Raw genomic sequence first — 25,424 nt, 5'->3', positions numbered from 1 at the left:
GAGTTTCGCCATGTTTGCCAGGCTGGTCTCGAACTCCTGACCGCAGGTGATCCTCCCGCCTGAGCCTCCCAAAGTGTTGGGATCACAGGCGTGAGTCACCGCGCCCGGCCTCTATTCCTTTTCGTATGACAATGAGGTTAACTCATTTGCAGGAACCTAACGCCCGCCCTCCCCCGACTCGGATCGCCGGCGTGAACCCAGCCGCCCCGTGCTCTCAGTGTATCCCCGGATCAAGGCGCACGCATTGTTGCAAAGTCCCGCACTTAGGGATGAGATGTGCCTTTGCGTTTCGTTGTTTTGTTTTGCAACAATGCAGGTGTGAGGGATCGCTGCCCCAGTCCAGGCTCTAGTCTCCCCGTCCTCTCGCTTTCTTGGGCCTCCGGGCGCCTCAAACTTAAAACTAGGCCATTTGAAGTCTGCGAAGCGAAGGGCAGTCAGTCTTCAGGCCTAGCGGACTTGGCTGGGCTGGGTCGGGGGACCCCTGGTCTGGCGGTGGGAGCAGAGTATCGAGCGGCATTTAGGTCAAGGGAGGGTTCGGGTGGGGGACCGGGGACAACCGCGGGCCTCGCTCCTCCCCGGACGGGGCGGGACGGGGAAGTCCCGCCCAGCAGGTCCCCGCCCCGGTCGCCCCGAGGGCTGCGCCGGCGTCCTTCCTGCTTTGGCAACCCCGGGCCCTGAGGGTAGGCCCCAACCGCAGAGGAGCAGGAGAGGGCAGAGGCTGGCAGGCCATGCCCTGGTCGTCCCGCGCCGCCCTCCTTCGGGACCTGGTCCTGTGCGTGCTGGGCACTGCCGCCTTCCTGTTCGACCTGGGCGCAGACCTGTGGGCCGCCGTCCAGTATGCGCTCGACGGCCGCTACCTGTGGGCGGCGCTGGTGCTGGTGCTGTTGGGCCTGGCCTCGGTGGCGCTGCAGCTCTTCAGCTGGCTCTGGCTGCGCGCTGACCCTGCCGGCCTGCATGGGTCACAGGCCCCGCGCCGCTGCCTGGCGCTGCTGCATCTCCTGCAGCTGGGTTACCTGTACAGGTGAGTCCTTCGCCCCGGGAGGGGAGGAGTGTCGGAGCTCAGCACCTGCGTCAGCTGGGTCACCTATACAGGTGACACGTCATATGCCGGGAAGGGGACTGGGAGAGGGAGCCAAGTCCTGTGGGCACCTGGCCTACAGGTGAGCGTGCAACCCTTTATGGAAAGGGAATCCGGGTAGACCGCCTTCATCCTAGCCCTAGCTTTCCTAGCACAGGCAAAGAAACTGAGGCCCAGGGAAGAAAGGGAGGTGCATGGGCTTTGAAGTCAGACCTCTCAGGGATCCACTTCTGGCTTTGACCTCTCTCACCTCACTTCTACATTTCTCTGAGCCTCAGTTTCCTTCTCCATAGAAAGGCGGTAGTCACCCTGAGACAGGTGTGACGGGCAGGCCTATTGTGAGGAGTGAGCGAAAGAGTGAGAAAGCGCCTCGCACAGTGCCTGGCCTGTAATGGCAGGGGCTGGGACTCAGTTCAGCACCCCATGTTTCAGCACGGGCAGGGCCTTGGGAAGGCACTGACCTCTCAGTGGGGCTGTTTGGTTGCTGTTCCCGTTGGGATGGGGATAGCGCCTGCCTGTTTGGTGAAGATGAAGTGAAATGGCAACTGTCCACTGCTCTGGCTCAGAGTGAGCACTCAGCAACCTCAGCTCGCTTCATGATGACCTGGGCCTCCCTGCGAGTTTCAGCAGCCCTGACCGCAGGACAGCGCTTGTCCCTCACAAAGGCTGCCTCTCACCCTGTCTGCCTGGTTGTATTCTTCCCACCCCAGACCCAGCAAGAGGGCAGAGATGGCCTCTGACTCATCCATGCCCGTGGAGCCAACCAGGGTTGGGCACAGGCTGGGTCTTGGAAAATGTGTGTGGATTCTGCTCCTGTTTGGACCTGGTGGAGCCTCCTAGAGATGGGGAAACAAACCCAGGGGTCAAAGGCATGCGATGAAGTCAGGGCAGAGGGTGGTGTGGGTTAGGATGGGGTGGCCGGGGCCAGGATCCGCTCTTGAATCCATTTTTACAAACTCTTGAGATCTTGCTTTGACAAAGTTGCATGGGGTCTCCAGGAGTGGAGGAGAGGAGCTTTGAATGTGGCAGTTTTGCCTGAGGGATTGTAGCGATATCAGAAAACCCAAGGGTGGGCATGAAGGGGTGCAGTTGTGAAGTCCTGGGCAGGCCTCCATGAGCTGTGCATCTTCGCTGCCTGTGTTTCTGCTGAGCTTCAGTCAGGCAGACTGTACTGGCTTTGGCTTTGCAAACAGGGTCTCTGTTCCTGCATGTGAACAGGCCGAGGCCGAGGCCAAGGCTGAGGCCGAGGCCTCTGCCAGGTCACTGGGGGACCATGGGCAAAGGCTCCTGCTGAGGGAGAAGCCCGGTCTGCCCTGCCTGCCTGCTCCTCAGTGTGTTCCTGGGCCCTTCCAGGGGAGGTAACAGTACATGTCTGGTGAATGAGCTTGTAATGAGTGAACGGCGTGGGGGGGGTTCCCTCCCAATAGGCAACTGAGAGCAGAGTTCTGGGTGGAGGGTCCTTGGTGCATCCTCCACTTACTCATCATGCCTTTCGGTACCCCAGGCCTGTCTGTCCAACCTCTGGACTCTCTTAACTCTGCCCCAATCTCCATCCTTAACCACTCAGGGCCAGCCTCTTAAATGGGATCCCTCCTTCCAATCTAACCCTCCTCCAGCCCCTCCCCTGTGTGGCTGGGGCAAGGCAGAGGCTGATTCCATCTGGCCTGTGCCCAAGAGGCAAATGTCATCTTGCCCACAGGATCCCAAGAGATCTTGGACACACTAAAGTTTGAGAACTATTGCCTCAGGCAATTTTATAGCATGCCTTTCCAATTCAGGTTTGGATCCAAATCCTCATTCCAGTACTTATTAACTACTTATAATTTTTTGTTTGCTTTTTTTTTTTTTAAAGAGGCAGGGGCCGGGCGCGGTGGCTCAAGCCTGTAATCCCAGTACTTTGGGAGGCCGAGACGGGCGGATCACGAGGTCAGGAGATCGAGACCATCCTGGCTAACACGGTGAAACCCGTCTCTACTAAAAAATACAAAAAAACTAGCCGGGCGAGGTGGCGGGCGCCTGTAGTCCCAGCTACTCGGGAGGCTGAGGCAGGAGAATGGCGTGAACCCGGGAGGCGGAGCTTGTAGTGAGCTGAGATCCGGCCACTGCACTCCAGCCTGGGCGACAGAGCGAGACTCCGTCTCAAAAAAAAAAAAAAAAAAAAAAAATAAAGAGGCAGGGTCTGGTCAGGCTTGGTGGCTCATGCCTGTAATCCTAGCAGTCTGGAAAGCAAGATCACTTGAGGTCAGGAGTTCGAGACCAGACTGCCGAATATAGCAAAAGCTCATCTCTACTAAAAATACAAAAATTAGCCAGGTGTGGTGGCGCATGCCTGTAATCCCAGCATCCCAGCTATTCCGGAGGCCAAGGCAGGAGAATCGCTTGAACCTGGGAGGTGGAGGTTGCAGTGAGCCAAGTTTGTGCCACTGCACTACTCTAGCCTGGGCGACAGGCGACAGAAGCAGACTCTATCTCCAAAAAAAAAAAAAAAAAAAAAAAAAAAGGGCCTCTGTTGCCTGGGCTGGAGTGCAGTAGCACAATCATGGCTCACAGTGGCCTTGAACTCCTGGATTCAAACAATCCTCCTGCATCAGCCTCCTGAGTAGCTTGGACTACAGGCTTGTACCACCATGCCCAACTAATTAAAACAAATTCTTTGTAGAGATGGGGCGTGCTGTGTTGCCCAGGGTGGTCTCAAACTCCTGGTCTCCAGTGATCCTCTTGCCTTGGCGTGCCGAAGTGTTGGGATTACAGGTGCAAGCCACTGCACCCAGACCTTATTAGCTTCTTGATCCCGTTTCCTCATTTGTAAAATGGGCTTTTGTGAGAAGTAAAACAGGACAAGGTTTGTGATGAGCTTAGGACAGTGCTTAGCCAGCCGGAGTAGAAGGTGTATTGATCCCCCCTTTTTTTTTTTTTTTTGAGACGGAGTCTTGTTCTGTCACCAGGCTGGAGTGCAGTGGCACGATCTCGGCTCACTGTAACCTCCGCCTTGCAGATTTAAGAGATTCTCCTGCCTCAGCCTCCTGAGTAGCTGGGACTACAGGCGTGCACCACCACACCCAGCAATTTTTGTATTTTTAGTAGAGGCAAGGCTTCACCGTGTTAGCCAGGATGGTCTCAATCTCCTGCCCTCGTGATCAGCCCACCTTGGCCTCCCAAAGTGCTGGGATGACAGGCATGAGCCACCGCGTCTGGCCTCGATCCCCTTTTCCAGATAAAACAAGTTCAGTGAGGTTAGGACATGGCCGACGGTCCCATAGCACGGATGTGAGGAGCCAGGTTGAGGCCTGTGTCCATTCATTAGATGGGTGGGAGGCTGAGGAATTCACAGGACACTAACCTGGCCCTCTGAACATTTGTGTATGGTGCCTAGGTGCGTGCAGGAGCTGCGCCAGGGGCTGCTGGTGTGGCAGCAGGAGGAGCCCTCTGAGTTTGACTTGGCCTACGCCGACTTCCTCTCCCTGGACATCAGCATGCTGCGTCTCTTCGAGACCTTCTTGGAGACGGCACCACAGCTCACGCTGGTGCTGGCCATTATGCTGCAGAGCGGCCGGGCTGAGTACTACCAGTGTGAGTGAAGGCCAGTGGCCGGCCCCCCTGTTGTGGCTTGGGGGGCTCTCTCAAATGTCGGAACTGTTTTTATTCTTTTATAGAGGCTGCTTAGAAAACAGGAGAACAGGCTTTAGTCAGGCAGATCTGGCTTGAAACCTAAAGTCACTCTGCAGCTGTTTGAGTTTGGACAAATGCCTTGACCTCTCTGAGTATGTTTGTTCTCATTTGAAAAATGGACTTAAATCCTCCTGCCTCATAAGGTTGATGAAAAGATTGAGTGAGGTGATGCAAAGAAAGCCCATTTCCTGGTACACAAGTTCCTGGTACAGTCTCACTCTGTCATCGCCCATAGTGGAGTACAGCGGCCTGATCATGGTTCACTGCAGCCTCGACCTCCCGGGCTCAGGTGATCCTCCTATCTCAGCCTCCTGAGTAGCTGGGACTACAGGTGTGTGTCACCATGCCGGCTAATTTTTCTTTCTTTCTTTCTTTTCTTTCTTTCTTTTTTTTTTTTTTTTTGTAGCGACGAGGTCCCACTTTGTTACCCAGGCTGGTCTTGAACTCCTGAGCTCAAGTAACCTGCTACCTCAGCCTCCTAAGGTGCTGGGATTACAGGTGTCGGCCACTGTGCCTGGCCCAGAAGTCTTAATTGTAATTTTTATAATTTTGAAGATAATAAAGTGTGTAAGGTGCCTGATGCAGTGTAGGTAACTTTTTAGTTAAGAAACAATTTAATACGTTGGGAGGCCAAGGTGCACAGGTGGCTTGAGGCCAGAGTTGGAGACCATCCTGGGTAACATAGTGAGACCTCATCTCTTCAAAATTTTAAAAAAGAAACAATATATTGAATGCCTTCATCCAGTCAGGTTTTCATTGTGCATCTCTTCTGTGCCTGTTACTGTGCTGTGGACACAGCAGTGAACAAGATGAACCCATCGCCTGCCCTGCCAGGATAATAGACTAAAGCAAGTAGCTAGGGTACAACGTGTTGAGTGACTGGAAAAGTGAGAGGCAGGTGGCGGAGGCTCACAGGGCCCCCTAAGCAAGGGTGAAGTTTATAGTGAGGAGCTTTGGGAGGGTTTTTGCCCATAAAAGGAAAGTGACTTGCCCATTTTCACAGACCCAGGCAGTGGCCAAGCTAAATAGGGCCCCGACTCACATCCAGTTCAGGGTCCAAGCCTTCCCCTTTGCCTTCCTCCACCCCTGCCATAAATGCCACAGTCTCTCAAAGAAGCAGTCCTCACTCTGCCGTCACTCGCTGTGTGACCCGGAGAGCCTTCCTGTGGAAGATGGAGGTTGGATTCGATCTCCAAGGGCCCTTTTGTCTTGCTAGTCTGAGTCGATATATTGATTGAAAAAACAATAATAGCGGCTGTCACAATCGAGTGCCAGCTATTAGCCAGGCCCTGTGGGAAGCGCCTACAGTCATCACTGCTCAAGTTCACAGCAGCCCTGTAGGTTTGTGCTATATTGAGCTCCATTTTTAGAGAGGTGCGGAAAGGTGAGTGACTTGCCCTGGGTCACTGGGCACTCACTGGGCACGTGTTTTTGTCTGTTGAGGGTTGGGGGTGTCTAGAACCAGGGCCAAGTGCAGACCGTCTGCACGGCGAGTGTGGCATGGGGTAAGGGGGAAAGACAGATTTTCCCTACTTTTTATTTAGCAAACATCTCTTTCGCTGCTGTTACGTGCCAGGTACTGGGCTGCTGGGGGATCCCAAGTGAGCAGAGTCTGTTTTCTACCCTGGAGGAGCTCAGAGATAAGGAAATAGATAATTACTGTGTGATGAGACTCCAGACAGAGGTGGGTGGCATGTTACAGGGATACCTGACACAGCTGAGTGGGTGGCGTGGGGCCAGGGTGGGTGACTCCAGGGGCTCTTCAAGCTGGGGCCTGTGGGGTAATGGAGGAGTAGGCTGGGGAAGTGGGGCATGTGCTTCTGGCCACCTAACAGCCTGGGCAGAGCTTGTCAAGGTCACGGAAGGTGGCATGCTGGGCAAACTGGAAAAACATCAGCCCTGCTGAGACCTGGGCGAGGCTAGTGGGCACAGATCTGTTTCCAGGCTAGGAGTGGGTTCTGGGCACCTAATAGGTTCTCAGTAAACATCTGTCGAATGACTGCGGTGGACAGGAACAGGGGAGGAAGCAGTCGGGAGACGTGCTGGTGCCACTTCCATCCCTCCCTGGAGGCCCTTGTGCTTCTGCTCCAGGACTGGCAACCAGGAGGTGGGATAGGACCCTAGGACCCCTGTTGCAAACTTCTGGATCTTGGAAAATCAAGACTAGGGGTCAGTCTGATGGCCTCTGGTCTTGGAGGAGAGGGGAGGGAAGTGGGGAGACTTTCTGTCCACACAGCAGGGACATCTCTCCTGGCCCTGAGGGCAGCTTTAGTCAGAGCCTGTGGCCACCCCATGGGATTTTCTACTCCCTTTTTGAGATTAAGAAAGAGGGAATTGAGGCTGTTGATTTTCAGACACAAGAAAGGCTTGTGTTCTTCCCATAAAGAAAGGGTTATGGGGCCCTGGAAGATGCCCAGGGTGCAGCCAAGGCCCAGGGGTGCTGAGTGCTGGGTGGGCCACCTGCGCAGCAAAGCACTGTTGGTGAGGGGCAGGCTCTATATTAGGAGTCGTAGCTTTGTTTTTGGTTATGGGAACTCACTGGGTCCTCTGCAGCTGCAGATTTGCTTTCAACAAATGAGGGATTCTGATACCTACTCCAGGGTTTCTGAGAGGGGCCCCACGGTACCTGCGACCCCTGGGGAATGCCAAGCAGGCTGGCCCCAGGACTCACTATTCTCTCCTACTCTTTGCAGGGTTTGGCATCTGCACATCCTTCCTGGGCATCTCGTGGGCACTGCTTGACTACCACCGGGCCTTGCGCACCTGCCTCCCCTCCAAGCCCCTCCTGGGCCTGGGCTCCTCCGTGATCTACTTCCTGTGGAACCTGCTGCTGCTGTGGCCCCGAGTCCTGGCTGTGGCCCTGTTCTCAGCCCTCTTCCCCAGCTATGTGGCCCTGCACTTCCTGGGCCTGTGGCTGGTACTGCTGCTCTGGGTCTGGCTTCAGGGTACAGACTTTATGCCGGACCCCAGCTCCGAGTGGCTGTACCGGGTGACGGTGGCCACCATCCTCTATTTCTCCTGGTTCAATGTGGCTGAGGGCCATACCCTAGGCCGGGCCACCATCCACTTCGCCTTCCTCCTGATTGACAGCATTCTCCTGGTGGTCACCTGGATGACTCATAGCTCCTGGCTGCCCAGCGGGATTCCACTGCAGCTGTGGCTGCCTGTGGGATGCGGCTGCTTCTTTCTGGGCCTGGCTCTGCGGCTTGTGTACTACCGCTGGCTGCACCCTAGCTGCTGCTGGAAGCCCGACCCTGACCAGGTAGACGGGGCCCGGAGTCTACTTTCCCCAGAGAGGTATCAGTTGCCTCAGAACAGGCGCATGACCCAGTTAGCACAGAACTTTTTCCCCAAGGCTAAGGATGAGGCTGCTTCGCCAGTGAAGGGAGAGGTGAATGGCGTCCTTTGAAGCAGGATCAGACCTAGCTGGCAGAGATGGAGAGTGACTCTGCTGGCAGAAGGCAGGTGAGGATAAGCTAATGATGCTGCTGTGGCCTCCATGCACTCAGCCATAATGGGACGCCTGTGCTGGGCTGGGCACCAGGGATGGTGCTGAGTCGGGCAGAGTCCTGCCTTCAAGGAGTTCACAGTGAACAAGATGAGAAAGGCTGGGCCCTGCAGGGTCAAGAGCCCCAATTATGTACAAGACACTTTGGGAGGAAAGAACACTACCTTTTCTCTTCCCCCTGCCATTGGTATAGCTGGTGCCCCAAAACTTCCACCTCCCTGGCCACCTCTAAAATGACTGGTATAGGTGCTGCCCCACTCCTTAGCTCCCCTATCCTGGGCTAGAAGGCCACAGGGGCTGTCCTCTAGAAGTCTTCCTCCCCTCCCCCACACCATTCATTCAATTCATGAAACAAGTCTTCGTGGAGAGCAGTTATGTGCCAGGAACATCATTCTGTCCTTGCAACCTGGAACAAGACCCGCTACCACCCCAGCTTCATCCCCTACTTGCACCAACCAGTCCCGGGTTCGATCTCAAATGCCAGAAGCCAGGGATGCCCAACTCTGGGTGGCCCCAGTCAGAACCTCTGGGATCTCAGTGAAGCTGGCCTGGCCTCTGCTCCTGCTCTCAAGGGGCTGCTTTTCAACCAAGAGCCTTGTGAGCCTGGTCTGAGCCTTGTACAACCACTGAGTATTTTTTATTCCTTAGCCAGTGTACCTCCTACCTCAGAGTCTGTGTGAGAGGAAGAGAATGTGTGTCCCTGTGGGTGTCCGCAAGTGTCAGACGTGTTGTTTTTAACAGTATTACTAGGTTATGATTAAAGCCTCATGAAATCCTCCAACCTAGTCTGTGTCATCAAACGAAATCTCTTATGGAGTTCAGAGCCTGAACTGGAAGAGAGAGGTCAGGGACATAAAATCTACCTCTCAAAATGAGTCAAGGTCCATGAACAGAGAGGTCTGGCTTAGGTGGGGCTTCTCAACCTCGTGTTTGAAGTTTCAGGAGCTGGTGAGCCAGCATGGGGTTGACAGCTCAGCTGGAGGTAAGAATCCAGATCTGGGCTTAGTGCATCCCTCTTCACCACCAGCTCTGCTGCTGGGCCCAGCAGGAGTGGCCACATACACATTTAGGACCAGGAAGTGAATATAGGAGCCTGGTGAAGAAAGGTCGTCTTGCTGGGACCTCTGAGACGTTAAGTAATGAGGTGCCTTAGGGGATGTGAATGTGGTGGGTGATGGTGCTGGGGAAGTGGAACCTTTTGCTGTTCTAGGAGGTCTGTGGTTTGGAGAAACAAGGGACAGAAAAGTCACTTGAGATAGAGAAGAAAAGGTTCCAGTCACTGCTGTGATGGGATCCAGGATAGTCTCAGCTGTTACTATTCTGGTGGAGACACAAAAACCAGGATAAGTAAAACATTTAGTATATCAGATAGTGTTAAGTGCTGAAAGAAAAAGGGAAAGGGATAGGGAGAGAGAGTAGGTGTTTGTGTGTTGGGGGTGGGAATTACAACTTTATCTAGAATGGCTGGGGAAGGCCTTCCTGCAAAACAGGTAAGCTGGTTAGCAGTGACTTGGGGGTGGCCTATAAATGTCCTGAGAAGGAACAGAACCTGGAGTCACTGGTAGCTTGAACCACTGTGATGGAAGGAATGATGCAAACAGAATTCCACGGATGAAGAAGCACTTGTAACCACTCTGTTGGCCTGGAGCTAAAGATGACCCAGAGGTGAAGGGTCGGGGCAGGGAGAGGATCTGGGAAGACGATGCTAGTGACTTTACATACAAGCAATGGTTAGAGGCGGAAAGGATCCTGCAGATCCTGTCTAGTGATTTTCAGACTTTTGAATATCATGTACCTATAAAATGGCCAACATGGTTGAAACTTAATTTTAACAAAGAAAGGGCATTAAAGACTACCACCATTTGGCTGGGCATGGTGGCCCACACCTGTAATCCCAGTACTTTGGGAGGTCAAGGTGGGTGGATCACCTGAGGTCGGGAGATCGTGACCAGCCTGACCAACATGGAGAAACCCCATCTCTACTAAAAATACAAAATTAGCCAGGCGTGGTGGCGCATGCCTGTAATCCCAGCTACTCGGGAGGCTGAGGCAGGAGAATCGCCTGAACCTGGGAGGCGGAGGTTGCGGTCAGCCAACATCGTGCCACTGGACTCCAGTCTGCGCAACAAAAGCAAAACTCCGTCTCAAAACAACAACAACAACAAAACAACAACAACAAAAAACTACCACCATTTATTTTCATCATCTCATAAAAGGATGTACCAATCTTAGAACAAAGGACTATTCTTCTAATTGAATACATATAAACATACACACACACCTGAAATTGCAGGAAGAGATGGAGATGTTTATCTCCTCTGTGCTTGGAAATCAATACTTCTAATATTTGTACTTATAACTGAGTAAGGATACAGCAGCTAACGGGTTTGCTTAAACTAATGTGCACCTAATGAGGAAAACATTTAATTACTAGAATAGGCAACTTCCTCTTTTCTGGGGAATTTTTGGAAAAATACATCTTATGGCCTGACATTTATGGTACTTGGAAGCTAGAACCCAATTCTGTTTTCCTTCATTGACTAAAAGGCAGAAAGGCTTCATGACTGTTTTCCAGACCAGAGGGATGCAGCCAGACCCAAATCAGAGAAATGAAATGAGAATAAGTAGTTGATGTGACATGAAATCAGGGCAAATCAAATGAGGTCGGATATCAGTTTGCTAGTTTTATCGCTTTGGGGTTTTTTTATTTTTTGAGACGGAGTCTCGCTCTGTCGCCCAGGCTGGAGTGCAGTGGCCGGATCTCAGCTCACTGCAAGCTCCGCCTCCCAGGTTCACGCCATTCTCCTGCCTCAGCCTCCCGAGTAGCTGGGACTACAGGCGCCCGCCACCTCACCCGGCTAGTTTTTTTGTATTTTTTAGTAGAGATGGGGTTTCATCGTGTTAGCCAGGATGGTCTCGATCTCCTGACCTCGTGATCCACCCATCTCGGCCTCCCAAAGTGCTGGGATTACAGGCTTGAGCCACCATGCCCGGCGCTTCTGCGGTTTAAGTACAGCGCGGCAAGGTACTGATTTCTCTCCTTAATAATGAAATTTCAGCATATTTGGCAGCGAGTGAAATCTTTTCTCCAGTTCTAAACCTTAAAAGCAAAAAATATTTTAGAAACAATACATGCTCCTATGCAAATTACTGTAAAATATTTTTCCATGTATATTTATACCAAATGGTTTGTTTTTACTTTTTTGGTGAAATGACCCAGTTACTGAAAGGGTGACATCTTTCTAATGAACTCTTTAGAATTTTTATGAAGCCATAATTAGGACCCCACACAGCTGGGCAACTATGCTGCTCCTATTCAGAAAAGACACAGGAGCAAACTATAGAAAATAAAAACTTTTATTTTTTCAAGTTTATAAGATAGTTCCCATTACATATAACATTATGGTCACGGATTCTACAGCCACAAATGCCCGCAGTCACATAAATATATCCAATCCAACCAATGCCTTTTCCTGCTAACAGAGGAATCTGAAGTCCAGAGGGAGAGTTGCATTTTGAGTAGAAGTCGTCCTTAATGGGAGGGCTCCTGTCAGTGCATTAGGAACTAGCCAAGGAGCCTTGCTTGCCAGAGCTGTCTGACTCAGGAGAGAAAGGGACAGATGGCCTGCTGACTGGGGCTGGGGCAGCACTACATTTTCTCTCTTGTGGTTTAAGATATTTTAGAATCTCGGAATTCAGACCCTATAGTGTGAATATCTGGGGAGTTCTAACTTCTGGATGAAAAAGGAAACCAATTTAGTGGTAAGAAATAGAAGCCTGCTTAAGAGGGACCCTAACTGCCTCCTTGAGGAGTAAGGAGTCAGAGGAAGACCCTAAGTTCACCACTTGTTAGCCTAGACCATTGCTCTACCCCATACTCCTCTCCCCCGTGGTTCAGTGACACTGACCATCATTCAAGGTAGTAAACATCTAGAAGCTCCACATGCTGCAGCTAGAGTTTGTCAATCAGATTCTATCTGGAGCTTTAAAGCTGAGTTTGTGTAAACTGCGAACAAGCTGTGGCATCAGTCTCTTGGGACAACTCACTAGCTTTACACTAGACAGGAACACCCCAAATCAAACAAAAGCCCAGAGAGGCACCTAAATCTGGAGCAGGTGTCCATTCTTCTGGACACTACCAGCTGCCCCAGGGGCACTGGACAGGGTGATGCTAAGGCACAGTCAGTTTTACATTCGAAAGTCAAGCCACCTCCTCAACCCAAGACACACCTCACTCCAGATCTACTACTAGAGAGAGCCCTCACCGTGACATTACAGACCCATCTTGTAGAGCCTGGCCGGGTGCGGTGGCTCATGCCTGTAATCCCAGCACTTTGGGAGGCCAAGGCGAGCAGATCACCTGAGGTCAGGAGTTTTGAGAACAGCCTGGTCAACATGGTGAAACCCCGTCTCTACTAAAAATACAAAAATTAGCTGGGCGTGGTGGTGGGTGCCTGTATTCTCAGCTACTCAGGAGGCTGAGGTAGGATAATCGCTTGAACCTGGGAGGCAGAGGTTGCAGTGAGCTGAGAGATCATGCCACTGCACTCCAGCCTGGGTGACAGAGCAAGACTCCATCTCAAAAAAAAAAAAAAAAAAAAAAGAAGAGAACCCGCCATGCCCAGCTGGGGAAGGACTCATCATTTGGCTAATTTCATGAGGACTCGAATGAAGAGGGCCTTCCCCTTGATGAATGGACTCACAGTGTCCTTTGGCCCTCTACTTCCAACAGCTCTTAATCCTACCCACTTATTTTCCTTTCCAGATTTTTGAGTTGGGGTGGAGAAAAAGGCAGGGTAATTACAGACAGCACCGTGTTCCCTGGACAATTCATTCTGGCAAAAAGCCAAGAAGCTCCTGTTTTCTCTTCCATCGAAATGAGGGTGGCAACAACCAGAAGTGAGCAGAGACTGCTCTGCTCAGCCTCCTTACCTCTCTTGGTCAAGTTCAAGTTACTTTTGGAAAGAGCTAAGCTAGGAAGTCAGAGCAAGAGGAAAAAAGCCATTGATAAAAGTGAGTCCAAGTTATATTCTAAAATAAAGAGCTCCCATAAGGGTGGAGAGGGAAGTATCTGTGTGTGTGCTTGTGTGCATGGTGGGGGTACCACTCCGTAGCCTCAGAAACCTGAAGCGCAGCACAACAGCTGTGGCCTTTGTCCAGGACAAAAACCCAACAGCTATACTGCATTAGGGGGAGGGTTTGAGGCTTCAGAGTAAAACCTAGAGCTTCCTAAGATCAACCATCAAACAAGGCAGAGCAGCATCTAAGGAACTATGCTGAATACAGACCAAGAGAAGGCCTACCTCACACTACATCTCCCTCCTCCCAACCCCACAGGAAACAAGGCCAAAGAGGCAGCTAAGTAAAGCAGCACTGACTTCAGCTACTCAGCAAAAACTTACTCCTTCAAATTGTGAGTCATGAGCACTTTTCAATGAGTTCTGAAGGAATGTGTAAGGGTATACCAGCCTCTCTCTGTTGCTATCTGGGTGGCCTGGCATTGAAAGGAGTCTTGCCTCTTTGTGCTGCAACATCTTTGGAAATGGGTATGCAGAGTCTCTGGCGACAAGCAGTGATAGCTGGGGTTGGTCAACGATGCCTCCTTCTGCGGACCAATCCTGCATCTCAATCTGAGATGCTCGTATCATCTGTCTCTTTGCAGCCTGGGAAAGGCTGAACTTCCTCAGCTCTAGGGAATTTTATCCTGCCTGAGCAGATGCCCAACTTGCTCTTGGAGGGATGGGGCATCCAATAATCATGGCTGGGCTGGAAGGCTGTGACTAGTGCACCCACCAATCTGCCCAGAGGTCGAGAGCTGCTCCTGCATTTGGCCCAGGATTAAGTTTTGGGCCATGAAGTAGGGAATGATGCAGCACTCTCATTTAAATCAGGAAAGTCTGGCTGGGCGCAGTGGCTCATGCCTATAATCCCAACACTTTGAGAGGCCAAGGTGGGAGGATCACTTGAGGCCAGGTGTTTGAGACCAGCCTTGGTAACAAAGTGAAACCCTGTCTGTACCTCCCCTCCCCCCACAATCAGCAAAGTCTTTCTGGTTTCCTACTTTAGAATGGGATTTGAGAAGCAGTGTTTTCCATGGGAAAATTTAAATACAGCAATCTGCTCTTCAGTTTCAGGCAGAGATCTGGGTAAATATATACCTGGGACATCCTTCATATGACTTAGCGCTTCCACAAAGGAAGTCAAATACATTGGCAGTTTTGGCCAAAATGTAGTTATAAGCATGTTTTTAGATTTGATTTGAATTCTTGGGTCTAATACCTGGGGACTGGCCAGAGCTGCCTGGAGGTGGACATGAGGTGCAGAGGGCAGGAAAGGGGTAAGAAACTAGCATTATGATGACTAAGAAGGAAGAAACTGCAGGAGTGAGCATCTGATGGGAAATGGGTACTTCTCTGCAGGAGGAACAGGTAGAACCTTTCGGTCTCAAGAGCCAAAGAAGCCGAAATTCATAAGACACTTTAGTTCCTTCTCTCCAGTTTGGAAGCTAAGCTTCCTGGGATACAGTCTGAATGACAGTCAAGCTGAAAGAGTTTTTAGGGTTGTGCCATTTGACTAAAGGGAAAAGGGACTGGAAAGAAGACTAAGGCTTCTAGATGGGAAATGCCCAAGTTTAAAGTTACTCAGTGTTCAGTGCCCCACAGTTCACCAGCTAGGAGATGGAAGAACAGGAAAGGAATCATCCTAGAGAGCAGACCACTGGAGCAGCTATAGAGGTGCTACTGCCACACAAAGGTATTTTAGGTATTTCAATTACTATTTTCAAGACTTTACACACTTTCTTGCTAGAAAAAGAAAGTGGCAGAAACCTGTGTCAGAGATCAGACCCTTACCTATAAAAATAACATACACATTCACTGGAAATAAGTGAGATTCTAAGCTAAGGAGACTCTAAGACTGCAAGAGATGTTATCATAAAAGTCTGCTGCATTTATCTGATCACCACAAGTTATGAGTAATTCTCAATCTTGTCATGGATTAAGAGTGCAACTCTGCCCCAGGAATTTCCTTTTCTTTTTCATTTTTTGAAAAAAAAAAAACAAAAACAAAACACAGAAGAATTAAAAGCACTGTAGCTGCAGTGAGTCCATTGTTCTGTCTATCCAACTGTCTCCTGCTTCTGTATGGAGATGAACACGGGGCTGCAGCTCACTCTTAGCAAAAATTGCAGCTGTTGCTTCTGATTGTGTTCTCGCCAGCATTCCATGGATAAAGACAGGCAGAGAGAGGGAAGGAGGGAGGGAGAGACAGAGAGAGAGAGGGAGAGACAGAGAGGGGGAGACAGAGAGAGAGGGAGAGACAGAGAGAGAGGGAGAGAGGAAGAGAGAGAGAGAGACAGAGAGAGACAGAGAGAGAGAGACAGAGAAAGTTCTCAGTTGGTTCCAGTCTCCAGCTCCCTTCAGGAGTGAAAAGGAGCTCAAGGGGAAGGCTCCTCATTCCAGTTCTTAGAGAAAATCAAGCTCTAAAGCCTGGTGAAGGGATACAAGGTCTCCGTGGTTTGTGATCCTCCAGAAAGGCATGTTGTGCTGGAAGAGAGTGGGGATAGCTGGTTAATCCAACTTCTTCTGAGAGCTTATATTAAATATTTGCCCATACTCTTTCCTCAGCACACCTCTCCCCAAGGTATATGGTAACCCTATCTATCCCTGCCTCACAGGGCTGTAATAATGATCAAATAGTCATATGTATAAGGACCTTGTACACTGCACACTTTGTAAATGTGAGAAATTTTTAATAAGTTTCAGTGGTACTTTGTGCTTTTGAGAGATTACCTGTTCTAGCTATTATTTTGAAGACAGGGTCTTGCTGTGTCACCCAGACTAAAGGGCAGTGGTGTGATTATAGCTTACTGTGGCCTTGAATCTGGGCTCAAGCAATCCTCTTATCCCAGCATCCTGAGTAGCTGGAACTACAGGCATTCCAGTTATCATACAGGGTCTTAAGGATCAAATAAAATGGCCCAGGTGAAAAATTAGTATTTGATATAAGATTATATTGTCTTATGGATGGTTAATTTCTTGTAACTTTCAGAACTAAAGACCTAAATCTTATCTATGTCCAAGACGGAGAATGTACAGATCTGGGAAATAATAATCTCATTATATTATGTAGTCAGAATCACGTCCAGAATACTGTGTGCTGTTCTGGAGGCCATATTTTACTCTTTATTTTGAGACAGGGTCTCATTCTGTCACCCAGGCTGGAGTATAGTGGTATGAACATGGCTCACTGCAGCCTTGGCCCCCTGAACTCAAGTGATCCTCCCACCTCAGCCTCCCAAGTAGCTGGGACTAAAGGCATGTGCCACTACATCTGGCTAATTCTTTATTTCTTGCAGAGATGAAGCCTCACTATATTGTCCAGGCTGGTCTTGAACTCCTGGGCTCAAGCAATCCTCCCACCTTGGCCTCCCAAAGTGCTAGGGATTACAGGCATGAGTCACTGTGCCTGGAGGCCATATTTTTAAATTAAATTAAATTTATTTTTTATATTTTTTGAGACAGAGTCTCGCTCTTTTGCCCAGGCTGGGGTGCAGTGGTGCTACCTTGGCTCACTGCAACCTCCACTCCCAGGTTTAAGTGATTCTCATATGGAGGCCATATTTTAAAGGAGGGCTTTGACAAACCCAAGTGTTGGAAACCATGTTCTATGAAGCTGAGGAGATTAACGTTCCTATCATCTAGTTGAAACTGGTTCCAAATTACTCAGAATATTGAGGTCCTCGAACACAGTTATTTTGGCATATACCCTAGTTGTTTTTTAAGCCAGCTGCTCACACATAATATTTAAAAGGCTATTAACATACAGAAGAGGAAACCGATTTGTTATGTTCAAGAATGCCAGACTAGAGGCCAGGTGCAGTGGCTCATGCCTGCAATCCCAGCACTTTGGGAGGCTAAGGTGGGTGGATCACTTGAGGTCAGGAGTTTGAGACCAGCCTGGCCAACATGGCAAAACGCTGTCTCTACTGAAAATATAAAAATTAGCTGAGAGTGGTGGTGTGCACCTGTAGTCCCAGCTACTTGGGAGGCTGAGGCATGAGAATTGCTTAAACCCAGAGGTGGAGGCTGAAGTGAGCCAAGATCATACCACTGCACTCCAGCCTGGACAATGGAGCGAGACTCTATCTGAAAAACAAAACAAAACAAAAAAAAGAATGCCAGCCTAGTATATGAAGGTAGAGAAATTTTTGCTCAGTAGAAGGGGGAACACCCTAACAGTCTGGTTGACCCCTCGGTGGAACAGGCTACTGGGAACCAGTGCCCTCATCCTTGGGCATATTCAAGCAAGGACTAGAGAGACTTCTGTCAGAAAGGCTGCAGAAAAGATCCTTCACAGAGTATAGCCTGAACTGGATAAAGTGCTAAGGCATTTTCCAATGGGTATATACTTTTTTTGTTTGTTTTTTTGAGACACAGTCTTGCTCTGCTGCTGAGGCTGGAGTGCAGTGGCGCAATCTCGGCTCACTGCAACCTCCGCCTTCAGGGTTCAAGCAATTCTCGTGCCTCAGCCTCCCGAGTAGCTGGGATTACAGGAGTGCACCACCATGCCCGGCTAATTTTTATATTTTTAGTAGAGACGGGATTTCACCATGTTGGCCAGGCTAGTTTCGAACTCCTGACCTCAGGTGATTTGCCTGCCTCAGCCTCCCCAAGTGTTAGGATTATCAGCGTGAGCCGCTGTGCCCAGCCACAATGGTGTATTCTATTGTAGATGATTCTAGACATTAGCTCAGAGTTACCAACTCTGCTGATGACTTGAGTTGTTCTTTCTCTCCCCCATACCCTTCTTCAGACCAGGAAACACTGATGCATACACCCACTAGTGTCTTTCCCAAAGAGGGCAACAAGAAGCACATTAGAATTAAAGCTTCATAACGTATGCGAAAAAATAAGGATCCCTGAATTGCTACATAAAGTGGCAAACAGAAACATGAGATAATAATGCCGACTGATTACCAATCTTATACTTTATTATAGTTACTAAGATTTCTACTTAACTGGATGAAGAGTATCAGGGCAGTTGGTTCTAGCTGGCAACCCAATGCCTCCAGGTCTAAGAAATAGAGTTGCTGGAAGAAAATAAATTGGGGTAGGGAGGGAAAGAACTTCTACAGATACATTTAGCAGATGAGGATAATTGTTCAAAGTCACATAGCTGATACACAGATGGGATTTTAGGTTCTATAGCCAAGATTCTTTCATCTATTGTTTTGTATATCAAGAAGGGGTGACCTGGGCCGGGCATGGTGGCTCAAGGCTGTAATCCCAGCACTCTGGGAGGCCAAGGCAGGTGGATCACAAAGTCAGGAGTTCGAGACTAGCCTGGCCAATATGGGAAACCCTGTCTCTACTAAAAATACAAAAATTAGTTGGGTACGGTGGCAGGTGCCTACAGTCCCAGCTACTTGGGAGGCTGAGGAAGGAGAATTGCTTGAATCCAGGAGGCGGAGGTTGCAGTGAGCCGAGGTCATGCCACTGCACTCCAGCCTGGGCGACAGAGTGAGACTCCATCTCAAAAAAAGAAAATAAATAAATAAATAAATAAATAAATAAATAAGGGGTGACCTGAAGTTGGGACCTGTATAGTGATGGGGTTAACATCAGAGCAATCTTTCCAGGGGTCAAAGGCAGGAAAGACGTTCTCTACAGAAAGAGCTATTGGTTGTACTGTCTGAGAACTTGAATAATGGAAAAGAAAGAAAGATTAGCCTTTTTGCAGTCAAGTCTGATGCTTGAGAAGGCACAGTCTTTGAAGATGGAAGATGGGGCATATCTCAGGTTGAATGATGGGATCCCTGTAGAATGGCTTAAAGATTTTAAGATTCTTGAGGGACAGGGAGGAAGAGGAAGGGATGGATCTAAAACTTAAAAGGAAAAACTCTATGTGGAGAAAAAAAAGACCTTCTTTTTCTTTAAAGAAAAATGGGAGAGGAAGAAAGAGAAGATACTATAAATGAATAACAGATTGCTAAGATTTTGTAGTTTTTCTCATTTTTTCTAATTACACGATGTACAACCACATAGACTATTTTTCTTTACCACGGTTACCTGTTTGGCTGCAATTTCTTCATCTCGTCCATCTCCAATCACTACATATGTGACTTTCTTTCCAAACCTTGACACAATCCTCTCAAAGCAGCTCTCCTTACCTGATGAGAAAAAGAAATTTCCTGTTAGAATACTCTTTTCAAAACCAAAGAAGAGGGCTGCTGCTAGGTTCACCTGCCTGTGCTTAGGTGGACTAAATGACAGCCCATGTAGTTTGCTTTCTGGGGAGTAGGGATGGGAGCTAGAGATCCAGTAGACCCTCTACCCAAAGAATGTGAAGTTGTGCCATTAAAACAACTTGGCCAGGCACGGTGGCTCAATGCCTGTAATCCCAGCACTATGGGAAACCGAGGCGGGCGGATCACCTGAGGTCGGGAATTTGAGACCAGACTGACCAACATGGAGAAACCATGTCTCTACTAAAAAACAAAATTAGCTGGGCGTGGTGGTGCATGCCTGTAATCCCAGCTACTCAGGAGGCTGAGGCAGGAGAATCGCTTCAACCCAGGAGGCGGAGGTTGCAGTGGGCCGAGATCGCACCATTGCACTCCAGCCTGGGCAACAACAGTGAAACTCCATTTCAAAAAAACTAAACAAAAACACAAAACTTATTTTAACCTTCACATTGAGAGTGAAGTCCCTAAGATCTTAGTGGGAGGGAATTTCTATAAATGGGAGAGATTCATAGGTTTAGTAACTTGCCCCTAGATCACAAACAACCAAGTAGCTAGAAGTTGGGGCCCCTGACTCCAAATCTAGGCTCTGGTCATTGTGCCATAATGAATGAATGATTTTTGAGGTGAAATGTTTTAGGGTAGAAAAGATAAGTGAAAACACAAGGCTCTGATTTCTTGTCAGAAACAATAACAAACAAAAAGCCATTTCCCTCCAATTCTTCATTTCCTAGAAACAGTCCTGTGTATGGGCCTTATGTCTTTCAGTGAGAGAAGAGCCCCAGAATAGAATTGAGAACAGTGACCAATAAATACGGCAGCAACATTTGTCATATCTGGAACCTCCTTACTTACTACACCTTGTAGTTGTAACCAAGATATTGCATCACTGAAACTGACCTTGGGAAATGGGTGATTTAAATCCATTTCTCAGAACTGCAGACGGTTTTGAGAAACATGGCAGTGTTGTATCCAAACTCAAATCCCATCTGCAATCAACAACTAAAACATGCACAGATCATACTGCTGTGGGAAAGATACTTTATTTGTATAAATAAAAGGAAGTTATATCCCTTGCTCTTTTTATCTCCCTGCTTCTGCCACCTTCTTCAGTTAAGCAAGGTCCTAACTTTGGCATTCTTCTTCATCCTGCTCTATCAACCTTCTTGTTCCTTCCCCTTGCTCAATAGAGTGACTTAGCACCAGGGTTCCCGTGTAAATAAGATAAAAGCTGCCTCTTCCTCAAGACACTTGACTGCCATCTGCTGGAAAATCATTATAATATATAAATACACAAATCTAAGATAACATAATTGGCCAGAACTTATATTTCCATACTCAGAAGTCCTACGTGGCATAGGAGAAGTCATGCAGATATATAACTGCAAATTTCTGACATCCTTACCCCAGTGGCACTTCAAAACAGATGGACTAGTCAACTGGACAAGATACTAGTCTGCCCTGGGCTCAGCTGGCCACTTATAATACGAGGCTTGGCTTAGGCGCACTTGGGTCTCTTTTAGTGCTAACATTTTACATAGAATTGTCTTGCCTTACATTCATATGAGGGATTCAATCAATGTTTGCTGAGTAAATTCATATTAATCTCACAAATGATTCAGTAGAGGACTGTAGTCCAGGTCTTATGCCTCAATTCAGTTCAAACATTAAACCGTTCAACTAATAATAAATTCTTACTATGTTCAAGGTGTTGAAGAGTTCTTTAATTCCATTTCACCCATTATAGCTTTACAAACTAAGCCAACCTCCACCAGATGCACAGTCTACTATGATCTGTCTGCAGCAAAAAAACTCTTTTAAGTGAGTCAGATTTGACTTTCTTGTAAGACTCAACAAAGGCAGTAACTCATATTTTGAGGATAAGAACACAGACATTTTCATTGTCCTGGCATGCAATGATCCAGGATGAAATATACTCTGTAATGTCTCCTTTAAAAGGATTAAGAGGCCAAGAGAGTTATTAACAGCTCAAAGTAAAGAAGCAGCTCCATGAAAACAGGACTCACTCCAATACAGTTGGTAAAATACTTCCATTTATACTCTCAAAACAATTCTGAATACGAGCTTTCCTGTTCAGGAGGATGAGGCCAATGACTAATCAGTTAACCAAATGTCAAGCAATCGAAGTTGGTGAACTGTAAGATCAGCCAAGTCTTTGGAGAATATTAGTCCCTGGGTTGTCTCTATTAAAATATTTCTGGCTATGGGCAGTGGCTCATGTCTGCAATCCCAGCACTTTGGCAGGCCTAAGGCAGGAGGATCACTTGAGCACAGGAGTTTGAGATTAGCTTGGGCAACACAGTGGGATCTTTTCCCCATAAAAAATTTAAAAATTAGCTGGGTATGGTGGTGGAGCACGCCGGAAGTCCTGGCTACTCAGGAGGCTGATGTGGGTAGATCGCTTGAGCATGGGAAGGTTAAGGTTGCGATGGGCTATGATCGTGCCACTGCACTCCAGCCTAGGTACCAGAGTGAGACCCTGTCTCAAGAAAATCCCCCAAAACAAAAAATACTTCTGACATTTTCAGAAATTATTTTGAGAATTCTCTTTAATGTCCCCAAATGACAGAATGGCCATTAAGAGAACCGTATTTTGCTATCATTTCAGAGGAAGTGAAAAAGTATTTCTTCTCCTTGCTCCCATTTCACAGTTCTGTGAAGAAAAGCCTCAAGCCTTGGTAACTGTGGTTACCATGACACCAGATCCCACTGCAACCTTGCAAATTAGCTCTGGATGAACTGAGACTGAGGAAAATCACCAAATAAGCACACTTACCGACAGAGGGAATGAGCTCATTTATATAAGCCTGATGAGCCTGTGGGTGCCAGGTCTCAGTACAATAAGCACTACAGAAAAATCTATCTTTCAGACGTGGGAGACTCAGTGAGGGCTCTGGGTTCCTATGATATACATAAAGCAACCGGCAGCAGTAACAATATCTGAAGGGAGCTATCATATATGTTCCCTTCCACCCAATCCCTAGGAAATGAAGTAATTCAACCACACAAAAAAGCATAGAGAATTACCAGCCTTGACAACAAAGTAAGACCCCATTTCTACAAAAAACAGGAAAAGTTAGGCATGGTGGTGTGCACCAATAGTCCCAAGCTACTTGAAAGGCTGAGGTGGGAGGGTTGCTTGAGCCAGGGAGGTCGAGGCTGTAGTGAGTCGTGATCACTGAACTCTAGCCTGGCGAGACCCTGTCTCAAAAAAACAGAAAAAAATCCCTACCACCAACGAAGCTTTGTAAAATCTTAACACTTCATAGTTGCTGTATTTATTTACTTATTTATGAGACAAAGTCTTGCTATGTCATTCAGGCTGAAGTACAGTGGCACAATCATAGCTCACTGAAGTCTCAAACTTGTGGGCTGAAGTGCTCTTCCCACCTTAGCCTCCAGAGTACCTAGGATTGTAGGTACAAGCCATCACACCTGGCTAATTTTTTTTTTTTTTTTTTTTTTTTGAGACAGAGTCTTGCTCTGTTGCCTAGGCTGGAATGCAGTGGCGTGATCGTGGCTCACTGCAACATCCGCCTGCCAGGCGCAAGCGATTCTGGTGCCTCAGCCTCTCAAGTAGCCGGGACTACAGGTGCCCCCTACCATGCCATGCCCAGCTGATTTTAGTAGAGACTGGGTTTCACCACGTTGCCCAGGGTGGTCTTGAACTCCTGAGCTCAGGCAATCCGCCTGCCTCAGCCTCCCAAAGTGCTAGGAATACAGGCGTGAGCCACGGCTCCTGGCCACACCTGGCTAATTAAAAATTTTTTTTTGTAGAGATGGGGTCTATGTTGTCCAGGCTGGTCTCAAACTCCTGGTCTCTAGTGATTCTCCCACCTCAGCTACTCAAAGCCCTGGGATTACAGGCGTGAGCCACTCCACCTGACCTTTGTAGTTGCTTTAGATAAAAAAAAAAAAAAAAAATCAAGACATTACAGAACTTCTCAAATACCCCTAAAATGTAAATATTTTAAATCTTTATATAAATATTACATACTGTACATTTATCTATCTACAATGTTTTTTGTTCATCAGTTTTTCTTTTTTTTTTTTTTGAGACAGAGTCTTGCTCTGTTGTCCAGGCTGGAGTGCAATGGTACGATCTCGGCTCACTATCATCTCTGCCTCCTGGGTTCAAGCGATTCTCCTGCCTCAGGCCCCCGAGGAGCTGGGATTACAGGTGCACACCACCAAGCCCAGCTAATTTTTGTATTTTTAGCAGAGATGGGGTTTCACCATGTTGGCCAGGAAGGTGATCCACCCACCTTGGTCTCCCAAAGTGCTGGGATTACAGGTGTGAGCCACTGCACCCAGCCTATTGTTTTTCATATTAATCCTTATGAGTATATGTAATTTTACTTCATCCACTTTTAACTGCAATTTAGCATTCTGTTGTTTGATTATATCTATCAATTTTCTGTTCATGGACAGGTTTACAGACCAGTTATTTTCTATTATGAATAAGGGTGCATCAAAAAAAATCCTTGTACATGTCTCCTTGTGCATGTGAGAATTACTCAAAGGTAGAGGTTAGCAAACTTTTTCCATAAAGAGTCAAACAGTATATAGTATATATTTCAGGCTTTGCAGGCCCTATGGTCCCTGTTGCCACTATTCAGCTCTGCTACTACAGTGTGAAAGCAACTGTATAAATAAGTGGGCATGGTTTCAATAAAAACTTACACAAACAGCCAGAGGGTAGGATTTAGCCCATGGACTGTAATTTGCAGACCCCTGCTCTAAAGTATATATATATATATATATAAAAAGTGGAATTGCATGATCAAAGGGTTATGTACACCTCAAACTTCATTAGACATTAACGTTCTCCAAAGCAGGTTATATCCATTTTCAATCCCATTTGCAGAGTCAGCGTTCCCATTACATTGTTAGATTTAAATTTTTGTCTATCTGATGGCTGGAAAATGTACCATATTTAAATTTGCATCTTCTTAATTTGCAGTTCCTTAATTTGTGAGGTTAAGGACTTATTCATATATTTACTGACAGTTTTGTTTCCCTTTTCAGCAAACTGGTTGTTTCAAGGTTTTTGCCTATTTTTCTATATTCAAAATTGTCTCTTGCTTACTGATTTGCAGGAGTTCTTTGTAGATTCTGCATTCTTTTTCTTTTGAGATGGAGTTTTGCTCTTGGTACCTAGGCTGGAGCGCAATGGTGCAATCTTGGCTCACTGTAACCTCGGCCTCCCGGGTTCAAGCGATTCTCCTGCCTCAGCCTCCCGAGTAGCTGGGATTACAGGCATGTGCCACCACGCCCAGCTAATTTTGTATTTTTACTAGAGACGGGTTTTCACCATGTTGGTCAGGCTGGTCTCGAACTCCTGACCTCAGGTGATCCACCCACCTTAGCCTCCCAAAGTGCTGGGATTAAAGGTGTGAGCCACTGAGCCTGGCAGGGGTTCTCTATAGACTCTGTATTCTAACTGCCAATTAAATGTGTTGTAAATACCTTCTCCCAAAACGTGGCTTGTCTGGTTACCTTTTTTTAAGACAAGGTCTCCTTTGGTTACCCAGGCTAAAGTGCAGTGCAGTGGCACAGTCACAGCTCATTGCGGCCTCCTTGAACTCTTGGGTTCAAGTGATCCTCCTGCCTTAGCCTCTTGAGTAGCTGGGATTATAGGCACTCGCCACCACACCTGGCTAATTTTTATTTTTATTTTTGTAGAGATGGAGCCTCACTATGTTACCCAGGATGGTCTTGAACTCCTGGCCTAAACTGATGCCTTAGCCTCCCAAAGTGCTGGAATTAAAGGCACGAGTTACTGTGCCCAGTTTGTCACTTTATGTTATATTTAACTGTATGTAAAATTAAAAGTTCCATGCAATCAATGATCTTATTTTTTTTTTGGCTTTTTATACTATTTTTTGATTCTTAAAAGAGGTCCA

At 47.9% G+C, this 25,424-nt stretch overlaps 2 protein-coding genes across 14 annotated transcripts in view; one reads left to right on the top strand and one right to left on the bottom strand.

Annotated features, from left to right (window-relative positions):
• Positions 1–118: 118 nt before the first annotated feature.
• On the top strand, positions 119–15,313 carry XKR8 (XK related 8). 2 transcript variants are annotated; one of them, XR_004441004.1, is made up of 4 exons: positions 119–1,021; positions 4,452–4,648; positions 7,441–8,212; positions 13,021–15,313. XR_004441004.1 is itself a non-coding variant. In XM_033227545.1 (3 exons), the coding sequence occupies exons 1-3, from the start codon at positions 729–731 to the stop codon at positions 8,154–8,156; spliced, it is 1,206 nt and encodes a 401-aa protein (XP_033083436.1). In that variant the 5' UTR covers positions 119–728; the 3' UTR covers positions 8,157–9,036. The 2 variants fall into 2 exon arrangements, 1 of the variants encoding a protein (XP_033083436.1); XM_033227545.1 differs by lacking the exon at positions 13,021–15,313 and having other exon boundaries at positions 7,441–9,036.
• The window catches only part of EYA3 (EYA transcriptional coactivator and phosphatase 3), a 121,965-nt gene continuing 108,135 nt past the window's right edge, over positions 11,595–25,424 (bottom strand). For 4 of the 12 annotated variants that reach the window (XM_033227537.1, XM_033227538.1, XM_033227543.1 and 1 more), the window contains 2 exons: positions 19,325–19,425; positions 11,595–15,799 (listed from right to left, as the gene is read on the bottom strand). In XM_033227537.1, coding sequence (XP_033083428.1) covers positions 15,719–15,799; positions 19,325–19,425 — 182 coding nt within the window. In that variant the 3' untranslated portion in view covers positions 11,595–15,718. Of the gene's footprint in view, positions 15,800–17,874; positions 18,346–19,324; positions 19,426–25,424 lie in introns of those variants that run through there. The other 8 variants (XM_033227536.1, XM_033227540.1, XM_033227535.1 and 5 more) reach the window with 4 other exon arrangements.

The sequence above is a fragment of the Trachypithecus francoisi genome, unplaced genomic scaffold (assembly GCF_009764315.1).
Source record: "Trachypithecus francoisi isolate TF-2019V2 unplaced genomic scaffold, Tfra_2.0 Lachesis_group12, whole genome shotgun sequence".
In the NCBI taxonomy this organism is placed as follows: domain Eukaryota; kingdom Metazoa; phylum Chordata; class Mammalia; order Primates; family Cercopithecidae; genus Trachypithecus; species Trachypithecus francoisi.
Note: the sequence above shows the minus strand (reverse complement) of the source record. Positions and strands in the feature narration are given on the sequence as shown.